The sequence below is a fragment of the Buteo buteo genome, chromosome Z, assembly GCF_964188355.1.
Source record: "Buteo buteo chromosome Z, bButBut1.hap1.1, whole genome shotgun sequence".
In the NCBI taxonomy this organism is placed as follows: Eukaryota; Metazoa; Chordata; class Aves; order Accipitriformes; family Accipitridae; genus Buteo; species Buteo buteo.
The window spans coordinates 67,743,776-67,763,500 of NC_134204.1; the positions used below are offsets into that span (position 1 = coordinate 67,743,776).

The 19,725-nt window shown below is 40.6% G+C and overlaps 1 protein-coding gene across 1 annotated transcript in view; it reads right to left on the reverse strand.

Moving 5' to 3' along the window:
- Window positions 1-18,194, reverse strand: part of SRFBP1 (serum response factor binding protein 1) — a 76,841-nt gene extending 58,647 nt beyond the window's left edge. The window contains exon 1 of the mRNA XM_075020883.1: window positions 18,051-18,194. Within this exon, the coding sequence (XP_074876984.1) occupies window positions 18,051-18,080 (30 nt within the window). The 5' untranslated portion in view covers window positions 18,081-18,194. The remainder of the gene's footprint in view (window positions 1-18,050) is intronic.
- Window positions 18,195-19,725: the final 1,531 nt, after the last annotated feature.

Sequence of the window (19,725 nt, forward strand, 5' to 3'; positions counted from 1 at the left end):
GGACCTGCTGCAACAGGTCCGTGGCTTTCCTGTGCTGAGGACCCCACAGCTGGACGCAGTACTCCAGGTGGGGTCTCACCAGAGCGAAGCAGAGGGGCAGAGTCACCTCCCTCAACCTGCTGGCCACACTTCTTTTGATGCAGCCCAGGATACGGTTGGCTTTCTGGACTGTGAGCGCACATTGCTGGTTCACATCCAGTTCTTCATCCGCCGGTATCTCCTTCTCCGCAGGGCTGCTCTCAATCCCCTCATCCCCCAGTCTGTACTGATACCGGGGCTTGCCCTGACCCAGGTGCAGGACCTTGCACTTAGCCTTGTTGAACCTCATGAAGTTCAAAATAACAGGCTACTAAATTGCACATGATTAGATGCGCATTTCAAGCAACCTCATACCATTCTTCTGGCCAACCAGTTGTTCTTTGCATGCTACAGTTCACTTTCAAGGAACTACACGACTTCAGCATTCGTGGATCATCCATCCCTCATCAACAGGCCTCCAATAACCTATGGCCAAACGGTCAAGTGTTATACTGTCTCACTCAGATTAGCATGCAAGTGTGCTTTACCATTAAGTAAAACATCAAGATTAATTTTCGAACCACAACAAAGCTGCTCAGCTCCAGCTGTAAGATCAGTCTGCTAAGGTAGGGTACTAATTAGAGATGGAATGGGAATGGGGCAATAGAGAGGGTGGCAGTTGTATGCCAATTAGCCATACAAGAATGCATGCTGCCCCTTCTTTTTGCGCTGGTAGAACTGATCTCATATTATTCATGCATTCATTTATTTTGGAAGTGCTTTGTACAACATCCACTGAAAGCAATCACTTGCATCCAGAAAGGTGGCATAGCTTATGATGGGCTTTAGAAGCAAGCAGAGAATCAGCACCTGAGCTGACTCAAAGCTTAAAATGGAAATTCTGAAGACTGCCAGCCAAGCTGACTCTTCTATGTATAATTTTGATTTTTAATAGTTTAGACTTGAAGTTCTTTAAACATTACATCAATTTGTATAGCTAATTTTATGTAACACTAATGTTATGATAAATTATTTACATGCTCAAAAAAAAAGAAGGAAAGCATAATCTATCCTACGTTTTAAACGTACTGTGTTCGCATCATCTTATAAGTCCCACCTTCTCAACTCTGTTTCAAAATTTAGATTTTCAAAATTTGTTTGCTGCTCAGCATTTCCAATTGAGTTTAATTAATGATCATTTTTGCAAAGTGATGGTGGTATTGGCCTCCTAACTCACCAGAGAAAACCTCAAGAGTCCTGAAAGCCAATAAATTACAACTTTTCTCAGCTATCCTGAAAGAGTGGAACATTAAAACTGTGTATTCTCAAATTAAATTTGTTAACCTGGTTTCTGAAGAAATTAAGTTTGTCAGCACATTGTTTGCCTGTCAGTATCCCTCCCCAGTAGCTTCCGGGCTTACTAAACAGAAACCAAGTTTGACAAGCACAGGCCAGAGCTCCTACATATTTTGTAAAAACTGGTAGCCAAGTAGGAGATAAAGACTAAAATTAGCATCCCTAGCATAGAAGAAATACACAAGCAGAATTCAAATCTTTTTCATTTTCACTGCCAATTAGTACATGCACACTCATTCGCTAGCACGTGTGGCTCTGAATCAGCTACAGAACACCAGTCACATCTCCTGATCAGCCAAACAGGTGGGAGACACAGGCCATAACTAGTTACTGATTAGCGCTCAAAAGGAGCGACTCCAAGGATAATAGACTGAAAAACTACAGAGACAAAGGAATAACTGAGGATACTGGTATGAAGTTTTAAGGAATACTGGACTCAAAGCTGTAAGACGCCAGGTATCATTGGTTCTGCAACTTGAACATACAGTATGTTTTATTCTTACCATGTTCTTTGGACTGATGTTTTTGACCTTTTGACCTTCAGCTTACACTAGTCTCACATGCTAAGAAAACAGGGAAAGAATGGGAAGTCTGTGCAACATTATAGCAGCACAATATTTGCCAAAAACATATCTTAGTATTACCAGAAAATGCATTATTTCTGTGAATCTGTCATTCAACACAACCGCTCATTTTGTACTAAGACTCATCCACTTCAAAATTTCTATTTTAGTGTCACTATGTAGTTGTTGTTATGAAGGCATAAAGGAATCATAAAGGAAAACCAGTTTCAAGTTCATTAAATAAAACAAAACTCAGCATTACCTGAGGAATGATCAAGTTGGAGAAATACCTTGTAAATCATTTCTCAGTTTCTCTATAAATCCAAAGGATAAAAAATGAACTAAATACCACCATTTTTAGATTGTCTATAAAGCATATGTATAACCTGTTTTTGTGAAAAATTAAAAGTAACTGATCTTACTATGATAAAAAAAATAATAAAACTTTTTAAAAAAATCTAAACTACTTTTCTTCAAACTCCTCATCAGTTATGTTTGTCCCTGTCCATACATGGAAGAGGAATAAGTATAGGAAACCAAAAGGCAGGAAGGTTCTTTAGGTATGTGAAAACTCCCATCAAAATATGGGAAGGTCTCAACTATAAACTCCTGCTGCTGAAGTGAAACTCAATATTGAGTTTAATTAAGTTTAATTAACTTTTGGACAGAAGCAAACACCACCTCAAGTTAAATCTTGCAACAGTTAAAGCTAATTTTCATCATATGAGTAAGTATCACCAGTGCTGATACAAGTTGGAGGAATAAGCAGTTCTCCTGGGACTACACTATCTTCACAAGCCAAAGGAATTTCTGTTGTGCAAGTATACTTTAAACTAAGAATAAAATTTTCTCCTGTCTCTAATCTGTAACTCCCAAGAGTTCCTACTTCCTTATCTGATGCTCAAATATGACACTTGTAAAGTTTAGACTGGAAAAAAAAATATCTATATAACTAGCGTCACAAGATCATAACAAAAACCATCACACAGAAGATAAGTAGAGAGGTACATCATGGAATGACGGAGTATAAGAAAAGCAAGGAATGATGTCTAGTCCAGTAAAATGATCAAATAAAAGTTACAGTGAGTGAAGTTCCAGGGAGGGGAAAAAAATAGAAAAAATCATAAGTACTTTTTTCTATGCCTGGAAAAAAAAAAGCTGTGGTGATAAGCATGTAATAAGGATTTCACATTCATGTTTTCAAAAGAAGAAATCTGCTATTAAAAAAAGAAATGAAAGAACAAGAAAACAGGGAAAGAACAGAAAAGATGTGTACGTAGTTTTCCACTTTCAAAATATTTTGTACCTTTGCATACCGTCTTAAAAAAACTCTTGTCTATTCCTGTCCTGGGTTCAGCTGGGATAGAGTTAATTTTTACAGGAACCTGGGAGGTGGGGGGCATAGCCGGGGCAGCTGACCTGAACAAGCCAAGGAGCTATTCCATACCATGTGCCATCATGCTCAGTATATATATAGGGAGTGGGCCGGGGGGTGGGCTCTTCTTTCGGTGGGGGAAGTGGCGGAGCGTCGGGTCCCAGGTGGTGAGCAGTTGCACTGTGCATCACTCTTTTTGTATACTCGTTCATTAGTACCGTTGTTGTTGTTGTAATTCCTTTGTGTTGTCCCAGTAAACTGCCTTTATCTCAACCCTCGAGGTTCCAGGGTTTTTTTTCTTCTTTTCTCTCCTCCGTCTTCCCCCCATCCCACCGGAGGGGGGCAGGAGGAGTGAGCGAGCGGCCGCGTGGTCCTTTGTTACCGGCTGGGCTGAAACCACGACAATTCCTTATTTAAAAAATGCTAACAAAAGCAGATTTCAGACTTCTACTAATGGACTATAAAGTCCAGCACAAGGTTTTTCATGTTCCCTAGCACAAGGCCACTAGCATGCATATAAAATACACATATCACAACACATCCAATGAGCACAACCCCTCTTCAGACCTAGGGTAGACCAGTGATGGTCAAAAGCCATGGTTTCAGGGACCACACTGATAACGACTGATGTAAGGGAAATCCAGATTTGCATCACAGATTTTTCTGACTTACTCAAACAGGATGAATACTCAGCCTCTGTCAAAGACTACTAAAATCACGTGAGATGAGCTTCTGTTGGCTTCAAATGTTCTTCAATATTATTGGCCTGCCAGACTCTGAAACAGTATACTACTTCCCACAAAAAACCTGCTCTTCCATTAAGGTGGTTTCTGTTATCATGACTCTATGACTTGTCTTTTTGTGGGAACTCTACCTCACACAGCAATTACAGATTAGGCCAAAAAAGTCTTAAAAAGTGAGTTATTTTAACAGCACTACCATATAACATACTGCTCAGTCTTTTTGGAAGGACAGGAAGAATTACCTGGAGAATTACCTTGCTACATCAGTTAGTGTTCTTCCCTAAGAATGGATTAAAAAAAAAAAATAAACCCACACATTTTAATTATCAGAATTTTTCATAAACACAAACACATGGGAAAGTCAGTGTTTGAAAAAAAAATATCTAATAATCTGCACTCTTCCTGGAAGTTTCTTCATGACATAAAATAGAAACTGGGGAAAAGGACAAGTATGAAAAGTAGAAGGAATAAAGAACTTAAAATATCCCTGCCAGATGTCTGACAGACACTATTCTTTTGTTTAGAAACTATACCTTCAAGCAATTAGTTCTCCACCAGGCAGCTGCCAAGACACCAGATCCACAAGAGGTTGTGTAACTATCCCAGTATTAGTTACTAACAACTTAAAAGCAGTGCTTGAAGGTTCCTGCAAAATCTTCTTTTTTGTAACAGAACAAGGGCTCTCACATTACCCATCTATTTTAGGTATGGTATGTTTATTGTCCAGCCATTTACAACTTCTCTCCCATACTAAGTGCCAGTTCTGTTGGGGGATTCCCTTCTTCTAAAGCTTGCTGCTTTCTTCTTCAGTCTCCAGCTTTTTCATACCGAACATGTCTCCTTTCCTTAAGAGCTCTCCTCATTCCTCATCCTACTTCCTCTTGTTCAACACATCGCATAACCCACCTATCATTTTTGACTGTTGCAGTACTTTAAAAATTACCAGCTATCTCTCTCTTCCCTTCCTTCTTCTATCATTCTCATTATTTCTGAACTGCTCCACAAGCAAGCAATCACTTAACTGCCCTTTTGCTTTACATCGCCTGGAATTCCTATTTTGTCGTGCAACTAAGTGTCAGTTATACTCTCCTGCTCCTACGCGACTCATTGCCTTTGCAGCAGTCCCTTAGCGATTTTTGCTTCTGGATGAAATCCCTTATTCATTCCTTTGAACCAGTTGCTATTAAAAACAGTTCTTACCAGGCTCTCATGCAACCAGTCTCTATTCACCCATTCCTTCCTACATTAGCATTATCTGTACATGACCTCAGACTTATTCTGATGTGCTCTCATAAAACAGCAAAGAGGAACTGTAGAATCATTTAGGTTAGAAAAACGCTTAAGATAACCACATCTAACTGTTAACCTAGCACTGCCAAGTCACACCACTACACCATGTCCCTAAGCACCACACCTACACATCTTTTAAACACCTCCAGGGATGGTGACTCCACCACTGCCCTGGGCAGCCTGTTCCTGTGCTTGACAACCCTTTCAATGAAGAAATTTTGCATAATATCCAATCTAAACCTCCCCTGGTGCAACTTGGGGCAGTTTCCTCTCATCCTATCACTGGTTACTTGATAGAAGAGACCAGCACCCACCTCGCTACAGCCTCCTTTCAGGTAGTTGTAGAGAGCTATAAGGTCTCCCCTCAGCCTCCTCTTCTCCAGGCTAAACAGCCCCAGCTCCCTCAGCCGCTCCTCATAAGACTTGTGCTCCAGGCCCCTCACCAACTTGGTTGTCCTTCTCTGGACACGCTCCAGCACCTCCATGTCTTTCCTGTAGTGAGGGGCCCAAAACTGAACACAGCACTCGAGGTGCGGCCTCACCAGTGCCGAGTACAGGGGGGCAATCACTGCCCTGCTCCTGCTGGCCACACTATTTCTGATGCAGGCCAGGGTGCCATTGGCCTTCTTGGCCACCTGGACACACTGCTGGCTCATATTCAGCCGGCTGTCAACCAGCACCCCCAGGTCTTTCTCTGCTGGGCAGCTTTCCAGCCACTCTTCCCCAAGCCTGTAGCGCTGCGTGGGGTTGCTGTGACCCAAGTGCAGGACCTGGCACTTGGCCTTGTTGAACCTCATATAGCTGGCCTTGGCCCATGGATCCAGCCTGTCCAGATCCCTTTCTAGAACCTTCCTACCCTCAAGCAGATCAATGCTCCCACCCAACTTGGTGTCATCTGCACAGTGACTGAGGGTGCACTCGATCCACTCATCCAGACAGTTGATAAAGTTATTAAACAGAACTGGCCCTAATACTGAGTGCTGGGGAACGCCACTTGTGACCGGCCACCAACTGCATTTAACTCCATTCACCACAACTCCTTGGGCCCAGCCATCCAGCCAGTTTTTTTAACCAGCAGAGAGTACACCCATCCAAGCTGTGGGCAGCCAGTTTTTCCAGGAGAATGCTGTGAGAAACAGTGTCAAAGGCCCTACTGAAGTCTAGGTAGGCAACATCCACAGCCTTTCCCTCATCCACGAAACAGGTCACCTTATCATAGAAGGGGAGCAGGTTAGTCAAGCAGGACCTGCCTTTCATAAACCCATGCTGACTGGGTCTGATCACCTGATTGTCCCGTACGTGCCACGTGATGGCACTCAAGACGATCTGCTCCACAACCTTCCCCAGCACTGAGGTCGGACTGACAGGCTTGTACTTCCCCAGATCCTCCTTCCTGCCCTTCCTGTAGACGGGCATCACATTCGCTAACTGCCACTCAACGGGGACCTCCCCGGTTATCCAGGACTGCTGACAAATGATTGACGGGGCTCCGTGAGCACTTCCACCAGGTCCCTCAGCACTCCTGGGTGGATCCCAAGGGTATACTGATTCTGAAAACAATGAAGATAGCCTGTCATCACAGTAAAATTTTTGAGATGCCATATGACACATCAGAATGGCATACAAATTTCATGGAAAACGTTCCCTAACCACTTAGAGATTCAGATATCCATATTCAGCATTTACTGGTAGCTCTATGCCAGTGATACACTGTATGTATTGCTTATACAAAAATCTCATTTCTGTTTGCCCTGCTCCACCATTAGTTTTAAATAATTTGTTTTCTTTAAAAGGGGTGGGCCTTCTTGTGAACACTTACTTTCAAGACAAAATAAATTTAATTTCAATATTTTTAAAGAGTACTAAGAGTTATATCCTGAGGATTAAGTTTTGTTTTCCATTGTCAATTTTATTTTTCTGGCTAGTTTTCATTCTCTGTTGAAGTTATCAAGGTCAGAATCTAGAGAAATGAGCTAAAAACTACTGAACTGCAGAAGAAAAAAAAAAAGAACAGAAATAATGAAGGAATAAACACAATTTTATAACCATTTTAAAGCATGTTTGGAGACTTTTATTTGAGACTGGCCTGTTCTCTTTATTAGAGTTATTTGGAAACTGAATAAGGCAAATCATAAGATGGCACTCTTTTTCTAAAATAGCTTCCAAAGAAAGAGCTATTCCAGATTCACTACTTACATTTGCACCTTACACACATATCTTTTAGGAGAAAGACATCCCTAATTCCAACATTTGACTCATTAAAAACAGGAAACAAAAAGTCCCTCACATTTTACTCCTCACTGAGCTCCTGCTTCTACTGGAGTATTACTCATTTCTGCTCCTAGTAAGGGTAATAAATTTTTGAGACTGAACTCTTTCACACTGTATCTATCTTAAAGACCTTGCAATCTAATTTGTCACCCTACCAAGCTGCTGTACAATAATATCTTAAATTCATAGTTGTCCAATTCAATGTTTGCTTGACCACAGATAAAAAGAATTTAAACAAGTCTACAAACATACAATGAACTAGTTTCCAACACAACTGAATGAATCCAACCAGATCTCTAGATAGTACACTCAAAACTTACAATTTGTGAATTAGAGCCCCTAGTTTATATTTGGTGTCACGGTAATCTCAGTATCAAGCTTACTGGTGATTGAAAGGGAAGTTCTCTAACAGCCATTATGCAAATATTCTGCTGGACCCAATTTTGACCTGTTTACTCAACACAAAAATTACAAAACAGAAAAGCATGCCTCTAAGTCAGGTGACTGCAGAACAGAAAATACACCAGAATAAAAATGAACAGAATATTTGCATTTAAAAAAAATGATAATTGATTTACATTCTAAGGGGTTAGTTTTGAATATATTTATACACACACACACACACACTTCATTTGATATTAATGCCATATGAACAAACATGTACCCCTGACCCACCTTTGCAACGGAAATAATGTAAGAGTAATTTTTTTCATAGAAAATCAGCACAAGAATTTAAAACCCCTTTCTCTTATGCGATTTAAATGACAATCAAAAAAGTCACTGAACTTAGTAGCTGGGTACTTTCGTGCTGAAAACCCTAACTAAAAAACTCTTCCCTTATTTGCTCTTCACTACTGACCTCGACAGCGTAAGACAAACTGAAAGGAAATTTATCATTGCCATACCAATTGGCAATTCGCAATAAATTCACAACTGATTACTGTTCTCTTTCTAGGAACAATCCCCCCCCAAAGACCCCAAATTCTATTAGGAAAAAACCCACCACCACCCCTTCCCTTCTACACCCATTTCAGCCTTGCTTCATTCTTCATTTGGCAGCAAGCTTCAGGCCCAGCAAAGCAAAGGTTGCAGAAAGATGTCTGCAACGACAGCAGTAAGCACATTTACTGTAATAGAACCATTTTTTTAAATTGTTATTTTATGCGTGCATATATACCCATAAATTACAGCTGATAAAAGACTATACTGTGTCCTGCAAGTATCTCACAGTTCTTTTAAAATAAAAGTTACAAAGTTTCCCATGACCATGTTTGCATGTTTTTTTCATTATAGTACACTACCACACCAAGGAACCACAGATGTTTTGTTTTATGAGAGCATCTTACTAGTCTACGTGGCCTACCACACACACTTTATATAAACCACTTGAGCTAAGGAAAAGTTTTCATTTCTGTCCTGAAGTACAGTAGTTTGATAACGGCTGTATACAACACTGCCAGAAGCAAAAACCTGCATAGTTTGCCATGTTTAATTGCTTCAATAATGTGCTGAAACAAAATCTGTGTGCGCTGTTAATATTAGTATAACTGATGATGTGGCAACTCTAAAAACTTTAAAAACAGCTGCTGGAACAGTTCCTAGGGAAAAAAGCCACAATTCCTCAGAATTCTATCTCACAGAGTATAAGTTTGGAAATTTCATAAGCTTCAAAAGACCTTTTCCTTAGGACATTTACATGGTCTGTAAAAGAATGTCAGTAATTTAACACTTGAACTGTTTTAAGCAGAATTCAAGCCCAGTCCAGCACAACTTTCTTCTACTTCAAGAAAATGTTGTGCTTAGAATTATTTGTTAGTAACACAAGTAATGCAAGAATTTTTACATGCATTTCCATAGAGCTAAAATGACTGCTGTATTCCAGAGTTTAAAAAGAAAGTCCTGTATGCTTTCTAACTTTGCACAGACTTGCAATTTACAGAAAAAAGTACTGATTTACCAGTATACTGAGAAATAAACTGATGGAAAAGATTAGCTATTTGTTTTTCAATTGTGTAGAAATTTATTCTTTCTCAGTTCTCATAACTTGTTTATATGCCTTTCAAGGCTTTAGGCTGATTTCAGTGACATATATGAGACTGTATGACCAGCTTCAAGGAAGTATTTAAGACCACATGCAAGCCAGGGATATGCAAATCTTAGCAGTGCCAGAATTCAGTCACAGCTTCAGTTTTGACCACAGAGGATCCTAGGCACCTGTACTTTTTCCAAAGTATGTAAGTGCTAAACACTTCACCTTAAGAATAATTCTGAAGTGGTCACAGATGAACCTAAAGCTGACTTAAGCTGCACAAGAGACAGTGCCTCTCTGATACAGCTTAATACCATCAGATAGCTAATAACAGTACTAGAACTCGTGTCCACCGTCTGAGGAACAGTCTAGATGTTGGGACACTTAGCAGAACTGAAAAGCCTAAAATTACAAGCCTTCTTCAATGAGATGGAGTCTAGGACAAATGCTTCTACTTCAAGCAAGTGGCTTGGCCAGCATGCTGGATAGGTGCTGGAACAAACAAGGCTCATAAGCCAGAGACTAAATAGCAAAAGGGAACTCATCTGTAGACCAGCAAGAAGAATTTCCTCAGGGCTAGAGAGTTCTGAGTTCCAGTATTTCCTCTGAGGGAGCTCATGCATTTTATGTTAATTGTTGGATAAGCAGCCTTTGGAACACTGCCAAGGACTTTTCCTGTGGAAATGCTCCCATCAGTGAAATACATGACCAGGCTCCCCTCACCCCATAAAATCTCCCTTACTTGCCCGACAGTAGCCCAGCAGTAGTATTTGTTAGTGTTTGTGATGAGTGCACTCTGCTGGTCATTGAGATCACAGGATTCAACACATCTCAGATTGAGGGGACCAATACACCAGCTTTCTCAACTACTGGAAAGTTTTCTAACATCTAAGCCATTAAACAAAAAATGCAGCATTTTCCCCATCAGAGGCAAGCCTTGAAAGAAGGCATGATATTTTGAATTACGAGCAGCAAGACATGTCACAGCTCAGTCCAGTACCAGATACCTGGCCAGATACCTCACCTCATGCCTTACCTCCCCTTTAGGTAGCTATAAAGTCAGTGCACAGGAATATTAAACTGCCCTAAAGGAAATCCTAGATTCCCACACAGCCCCGGGGATAGCACACAAAAACAGATCTTTGGGGGTAGCTACTTTATTTCAAAGAGAAGCCTGGATCAACACACTGGGCTGGCTGCCCAGTATTTCAGACTGCTTTAAACACCATAATACCTACAGCACTCAGTGACTGTTATTTTCAAAATTTCCATCTAGGATTCTTTTTTATCACAGGGAAAGAAGGTCCAGGAATGCACTTAAAAATATCACAACACACCCGAGGTAACACTAGCCTTTTGGATACACTAAAAAATTGAATGCTGACATCAGCTTGTTTATGATAGTGAAAAGCAATTTTAAAGAAAACTCAAGAAAGAAGGCCTAAGTGTTCATTTCTCTGATAACTGTGGGAAATACAACTCCTGAAAAATTACATTTTGCTTTACTTATTTCTGGACTGCAACTTGTTTTAAGAGTTCTTTTGCAACAGGTAAGAGACTAGTTTGGGGTTTTTTCCCCTTGATATATCCTTGGTCACATTTTCCAAAAATAAATACAAACTTATTTAACACTGAAATTATAAGATTCTTCTTTCAAGCTGATTTGTAACTACTTTCCAGTGAACTCACTGTGTAACATTATCAAGATCAAACAAATATAAAGGCTCCTTTGGCTTCCTATTTGAACCCTCCAGTTCTCCTGCCCTTGGACAGCCTTGATCACTAGTTAATTTCCTTAACCTAAACACCTGCCAGACAATGAAACTGCACATCATATAACCATGCTGACTATTTTAGGTTTTGCTGGTTGCACACCCTCCCCAAATCTTAGGCTTATTTCACTGCCTAAAGAGAAACACTTTGAGATGAAGAACAGCACAGTTCTACCAGTCCCACAAGACAACTGAACAGCTCACTGTGGTGGAAGGGGGACAGTCTGTCTCCATCTCTCCTCCACGCCCCTCCGATTCACCCCTGGTCCTATGTTCCTGCTGCTCTCATTCTCTGTAAGACCCTGCTACCTTAAATCAGGAGCTGTAAACTACCCGAACAAAAAATTTACTCTGCTCATAGAAGAGGGAGGCTGGACCATCTGGCTGGAATGCTTGAGAAGCAAGGAGAGTGAGAAGCCGTAGCTGCAGAAGCAGTGAGTCCAGCTGTCCGTGAAACCACAGTCAGAGAATCACACTTCTTTGGGGGCACACCACATGTGTCTGCAACACCACACACTGAACGGCAAAGCAATTCTCCACAAAATGCCTTATATGAAAGGACTTTCAATGTTAAAACTGTCCCAGTATCTATAGTCTAAAATGTGGAAAAAAAAAAGTCATTAATAAACAAAACCTCGAAGTCATCTTAAGTCAATGAAAACACAGTGAGGTGTATCACATCTGAGTGATGTGGCAGTCATAATGCTGAAGAAGGCTGAAAATAAGGAAGATCTTAAGTAACTGCAAGTAAATACCATGGAGAAGTCTTAAACTCACTTTGTATGGAATATTTCTCTGCAAAAATGGTAATCATTCAATGACAAGAAAACTTCCAAGTTAATTTCATTTTGGATCAATTTAAAATTGACATTTATACAAGCATGTTGGACCTACTGTATCAACAACAAAAATATATCATGCACTAAGGACTGGCATGGTTAAATAATCAGGTTTTTCACGTTTAAGGCATTTTACAAAAATCATGATGCAGTTCCTGGCTATACAAGTCAATTCAGTTTCAGGAGGAATGTATGACCCTCTTCAAATTCCCCCCTTCCCATTCTTTAATAATTCCACCTGATATCCCAGTCAGACAATGGTTTTTTTCACTGCTATACAGAAACTTTGATTAGCAAGAGTGATTTATTTCTAAAAGCACATACATGGCATTTCAGCAATTTGTGACTGACGGCATGTATACATGCAATTTCAGTAACTGTTTTTCTATTTACATTTGTATCTTAGATGTGTCTGACCACCTAACGATGAACATGACACCTACCCATGCTACACCAGACCAACCCAGCCTTTACATAAGCATCTCCAAATATACATTTACTTCTGGGTGCACTGTGATAAAACGTGCAAGTTTCACAGAATAACAGATACAACTCAGACTGCAGTTTCAGACTTTCAGAGACTGTATGTCAGTCTTTCTTCACAAGGTAAGGTTAGTTCCCATGGCTTTTTGTCTGATTTTTTTCATCATCAGCCACGCTATCCATCTCTGACTTTGCCGTACACCAGTCTAAATCCTTAGCCAAATGTCCAGGTTTCTTTCTAAACATGACATTCATTTAAATTGCAGTCCAGATAACTCAGAGGTCATGACGTCAGTCCTAAATCTAAAGAGTAAAAGGGCCTGACTATTGCCACACTGAGTATCACAGCACAAAGTGTTGGGACCCAAACCACTACTGAATGGAATCCACCACTTTGAGCTTCATTACTAAGCTCCCTACATAACATTTTTTAATTCTGCACTTTGTTTAGCAGACTGAAAAATGTGTGTGCACACTACTACTCTGAAGACATATTTTTTATCTTGATTCTACCTTTTAGGGAAAAAAAAAAGAGCACTTCAGTTGTGTATGACAGGCATTACGGAGACATCAGCTTTTATTATCTAAAAAACATAGCTTTGTAAATAAAGCTCAACCTTTTCTAATTAAGTAAGAGGTCCACAACATTTTTATAGAGAGAAATTATTTTGGATGCATGCAATTCATTATTAAATACAAATTTAAGAGAAAAATTCACCTATTCATCTGATACCAAAGCTTCCATACCCAAACAGGTTTGGCAAATTCCATTCATCCTATGGACAGATACCACTCTCAACTCTGAGATTTAAATTTGCATCACATAATATGATGCCTTACTAATAGTCAACTTCAGCCATTACAGCGCTTGTGTAGATACACACTACAATACTTATTTTTAAAATGATTCATAGAGAGATCATTTGCATTAGATTCATGGGCTTTCTGCAGCTTAATTCCTTAAGGTATTTGTAAGCAGAATTTAATTCAAAAATAAATATTTAAAAAAGCGGAGCAGAGCGAAAACTGTATTTGTTGTAATCACACCATATTGATAGCAGAGTATGATTATAAAACCAGAACAACATAATTTAAGAAGCATGGGTTCTAAAAAACACACAAATCTGGGTTGGTTCCCATTCAAAAGCTTCAGTTTTGTACTACTGTATATTGCTGATCGACAATGATCATTTTTCACATTAAACATGAGCTATCTCCCTTTAAACTTGCCCTTGTCCATGGCAGTTGATGATAACGTGCTGCCATCTAGCAAATGTTCCCAGAAAAGTTTAACTTTGGAAGGTATTCTGGGACAAGACACCTGAAAATTCTTAGAAAGCTTTTTAAAATAGGAAACATATACACGCGGCAATAGTTTTTTAAAAAGATTCCTTCAGCCTGCATGCTTATAAAATTAAACACGAGATGAGAATCAATTAGGCTTAATACAAACCCTAAAAAAGCATGTCATATGCAGTTGATACATTGCCATTTAAAAACTGAACTTTTTCATTCTACAAGTTATATTTTCCCTTGTATAAAAGAACATGATGAGTAGAAAATGGTATGATATACTGCATTTTCCCCTTCTTTCTCAAAATCTCTAGTCTTCATTGTTTAACTTTGTTCTAACTTTCTGCAGTCTTTAATTCCTCCCCACAGTCCCCACCTCTTCCTTGGGCACAGAAATGAAAATGCAGTAATCCCGTACAGGAATGGGACGTCTGAATTACAAAAACATTTGTGTTTTTTAACTCTTTCAAATCTTTATTTTTCAGTCATGCAGTCACACTGAAACTGTATGATGTTATTTACCAGCAGCAAGATGATGGCTTCTTAAAATTACTGGACCTTGCTAACTGTGGGTTTTGCCAAGATCTTGTTTTTTTTCTGTTATTATCTAGGTATATATGCAATTAGAGAAAAAGAAAAAGAACAGTTATACACTTTTGGCACAATACCCATTTGTTAACATGGACATAACGTGAGTTTCTGAAGCTGTTACACTGATATAAACAACTTTACATGAAAAAATAAATGATTAATAGAATGTCTAAACTAATTATTCTGTGAATAACTGAATAATTATGACTGATTTCTTATATTTTTCTGTCTTATTTGACCTCATCACAACAACTGCAATTCCCTCTTATTTTCACCCAGGATCCCTACCACTGTACAGTAGCTTCAGATCCCATTCATATAGTGACCTAAACAGTATGACATTTTCATTCTTTGTTCCCTATTAGATCAGAACTGTTGGGAGCATGTCGCTTCATGGAGGCACTATTCTTTAACCAAATGATAATTTAACAAAAACCCCAACAATTTTTGAGGTCTCTACTCCTTTCCAAATTCTCTGAAATTAGCCAATGAATTCAAAAGCTGTCAGAAAGGAGACACACGTCACAGTCCTTTATTTGTCTCATTTCCTTGGAGGATTAGATTTTCATAGTAATAAGATTCAACTTCCAAGTTTCTTTGGTGATAAGTTAAATCATCACCCAATTAAATGTCGTTTAATTTCAAAACACATATACACTACTTCATTATAACACAGGAACCAAAAGCTTGATTTTTACACTGTACTAACAAAATGTCCCCTTAAAAGTGTGAGGGTTCTTTTGTTTTCACCAGGACAGTAATACCAAAACAACTCCTGCCATTGAATTACACTGAACTGAAGCTACCTACTCAAGTGGTAATGACCCTTCCCATTCAGAAATAAGATAAACAAGTATATCTTATCTGTAGAAAGCAGATGCTGTGCAATTGTTACCTATGACAATACACTTCATAGGAATGTTGTAGACACTCCAGAACAAAGAAATGTTTGGACATCGATAACTATTTGTTTTGTTAGTTACTAGTATCAAACATGTAACAAGAAGTAATGAAAATAAAGGTCAATTAACATTAAGAAAGGTGCCAAATTATGTTACTGAGAAACACTGGTCTTAGTCTATATGTTCTTCCTGTAAAAAAAAGATGAATTTTTAAAAAAAATTTTGAAACTTGTCATCCTAGAATTACTTAAGACTCCATTATTTAGCAGGCCATTATAGTTTATTATATTAATGAATAGCAGAAGCCTGTCTTTGCCAGAATTAAATACTGGAGTACATAAATATAATACAGCTGAATTTACAAGGCCTTACACAGAACTACTGTAAATCTAGCTAAGACAAACAAGTTTATCAGCTATGTAAGGGTCACAAAGTTCTTTCTGCAACAACTATCATCATGCCAATTTGATATAGCCTAATGGGGGGAGAAACTTCTATGATCCCTAGCATTCGTTGATTGCAGAATGCCAAAGGTGTATAGCGTAGAGCTGCTCTGTAATTACAGTAAATCTTTCCCTTAGCAAATTGGAAGAATACACAAGAAAAATCCAACAGTTTGTCTAAAACATTAGACTTCGTAAAATCATTGCTTTATTCATGCTCAAATTCCACCATGTCACCTTTATTAGCGGAAGATCAGTATTTCTTACCAGTAAAATGCATTCTTACAAGAGCATCTCAGTAATAAATACACAGAGGCTATCCAGGTATTGGTAAAGAAAACATTTATTTCAGATTTTATGATTAGTCACCACAGTAATTAATACAGCTCTGATGCTTATGAAAAGGCATCCATGTAGAAATGGAAAAGTTGTTTAATCTGTTCACACTAGGTCTCCATCCTACTCTTAGCCAGCTGACCTTATCCCTCTTGATGAAATGACATCCAGGATTTCAGTCTCTGTACTACCTTACGTCTCGGATGGACCTGTTATTAGAGAGTGCCTACTTTTTGTCTGAGCTCTGATGAAAGCTTCCACCTCCAGAAAATCTAGGAATTTACTTTCATTTTCCTCTTAGGATAGGGTGATGTTTGAACCATAAGAAGGAACAGCATCCCCAGTGTCCTTACAGAAATTTTTCAATATTTTGTACAGAAACTCACTGAATTCTGTCTTTTTCTGAAGAACTGTTTGGGCATTCCTCAGTCAAATAATGTGTTTTTTTCATGCCTTGTTATACGAGTATGTCTTTGGTGAAAGACTATGAATCACCACCTCAATCATTTGAAAAAGATCCCCGCTTCAACAATAAATGAAACACTCTCTTCTTTCTTTGATGACTCACTGGTATATTTCAATGTGAAATCACTCACATTTGACCTTACATTTGTTAATAGCAAGTACCAAAAGCTTGTAATAAATTACAGTGTAGATACCTGTATTTTACATAGCATCAAACTACATTTTCTCTGATGAACAGGCTACCTCTCACTAAATTCTTGACTTGCAAATCAAGCTCTCTCAAGAGTTACTATATGCCTAGAACATAAAACTTATTTTAACTACAAGCACAATCTGAGAATGCTTCTATAATCTGTCATTTTGGTTCTCCTGATGACAAATAGTAATTTTAACCATACTGTGAATTATCTAGGAATCCTGGAAGGGCACAACGCCATCTGCAGAAGCTGATACAACACATGCTCAGCAGAACTGTCAGCTACTCTTTACGTGTTGCAGCAACAATTTAAAGAGGCTGGTTTAGTTGTGCCAGACTCAGCGTACACAATGATTTGCAAATGTGCAGTCAAAACCTACCACAAATGAAATGCACCTAGCTAATTTAATTCACGCTATAGAGTGGGAAAAAATTCTGAAAGAAATGTGAACCACTAAACTTCTTACAGAACAGGAGAAAGTTAGTTCTAACCCACTGATTTCTCATTCTCAGCCCCTCTGCCTCCAAGAAAATAGGGCAACATCATATCTTTGCTACCTAGGAGACAGGCAGCTGAAACTTAAGTAGGTCCACTAGAATCACCTGCAGAACTTCAGTGTTAACACAAACACGGTAAGACATGACACGACACGAAGATGACAGGACACCCAATGACAGGATGTTGAACCGAAGCACACGTGTCGACAATTGCGTAGCACTCCCCTAAAGGCAGTTTATCTTCGCAAGACAGATCTTTATTTTCATCCCCTAGCGCTTTCGCTGATAGCCAGCAGAGCGCGCAGCGTTTCCCCAGGAGACGGCGACAGCCGCGGCCGCCCCGGGGCCTCCCCCACCGCTCCGCGCAGCCACGCCGGCCCTGGGGAGGGTCGGGCCGGGCCGAGTCCGGCCCGGGCCGCTCGCAGGGAGACACACCGCTGCACAGCTCTGCCACTTCCCTGCCCTCCCGGTGCCCCGGCCCCCTTCAGCGGCCGCTGCCTCCACCTGCCCCGCCGGGCCCTCCCCGGCTCAAGCCTCCCAACCGCCCCCGACGGCCACCCTAGAAGACGCCTGGGCGGGTGGCTCACCTCGTTGTTGAGGTTCAGCACGGGAGCCATGGCGCCGACCCCTGCCCGCAGAGCTCCGCCGTCCTCCGGCCCGGCCCGGCCCGGCCTTCCGCCGCCGCCGCCTCCTCCTCCCCGAGCTCTCCCCACGCCGCTGCGGAGGCAGCGCGAAGCGAAACCGCGCGCATGCGCCGCGCGCGCCGGGGCAGGCCCGCTCCAGGCTGAAGCTCAATGGTCAGAGCCTCTCTAGGCCAGCTCTCGAAGGCCTCGGTCCTCCGGCCCCGCCCCAGCCGCGCGGCTTCCAGGGGACGCCTGCGCGTATCGCTCGGCGGCGGCCCCGCCGCAGCCCGGCCCTGCCCTGGGAGGCGGGCTGAGGCGGGCTGAGGCGGGCTGAGGCGGGCTGAGGCGGGCTGAGGCGGGCTGAGGCGGGCTGAGGCCCCGCACGCCTCTGCCCCTGCCTGGAGTCCCGTTTCCTTCAGAAATGGGGGTAAAGAGGGTTTTCTTCTGGTTCTCGCGGGTGATAAGCGGCGTGGGCAGGAGGAGGATCCCGAGCCTAACCCGTCTGAGGCGCCTCGGGGGCGACCCTTGGAAAAGAGCTTGCCTCGCATGAGGTTGATCCTGAAACTCCTCACTCGTGCCTTGCGTTTTATGCTGCTGCGTTAGCTGGCTGGACCGTAGACCTGAAAAAGGTGTACTCGTCTGAATCCTTGAACTGCAGAGACATCTGCCCCTCCAAATTGTTTATAATCTTAGGAATGTTCTGGGATTCTTGCTTTTCTCATCTTGCTGCTGCCGTTATAGAACCAGCCTAAAAAAAGCTGCATGCGTAACCGTGATCGGTGCTGCATTTCTAGACTTTGTGCCTTATCCTCCCCTTCTCCTTTTCCCTATGACACAAAACCAGCCTCCATTTTCAAACGGCTTTAAGGTTTTCAGATTGAGTTTTCCGTTTGTGCAGAAGGCAGAGTGTGGGTTTTGCAGGAATGAAGTCATCTGACGCTTCAGCTCTGTAAAACTTTATACACAATTTTAAGCAGCTGTAGTGAAGTGGAGCTGAGCATGTGTTTTGGACTTTGCGAGATCTCAGTCTGAAAATTTTGGCAAAGTGTCATGAGAACTTTTCCTCATTATTTCGTTTATTGTGCTAGAAGGAATTGTTTTAAATCGTTACAAATATTTTTCTATTTTACTGAAACAGGATTTTACACAACTTATGCCTAAATGTAAGAAAGTCTTAGCATGTCTAGAGAATGAATAAGTTCTTGTTTCACATCCCTGTTTATCGGTTGCAGTATTCAAAAGAACTGAGATCATATTTGAAAGTATTTGGGGAAATTGTTTTAAATATAAAACTTTTTTGTTTATACGAGTAAAATCAGTTTCAGGAAATTCTTCGGAGGTTCACCAACAATTAGTTGGCCCCTGGATGGCACTGTTGTGCCTGGAATTCTGCTTTGAAGTCTGACTATTTAAACAAATACAACCGTTGTTAGCTGTCTCTGTAATGCATTGTGTCTGCAGGATTTAGCATTTAGGTCTTGTTATATTTTAATGTTTGATTTCTAACTAGTGCTCAGGCATCTCCTGTAAGTGAACTGCAGCTAAATCATTTTTGGCTGTAATTTTTATCAAGTCTTACATGCAAGTGGGATCAGGCCGGGCAAGTCCTTCAAAGTAAAACTTTTGAGTTCCATTTAGG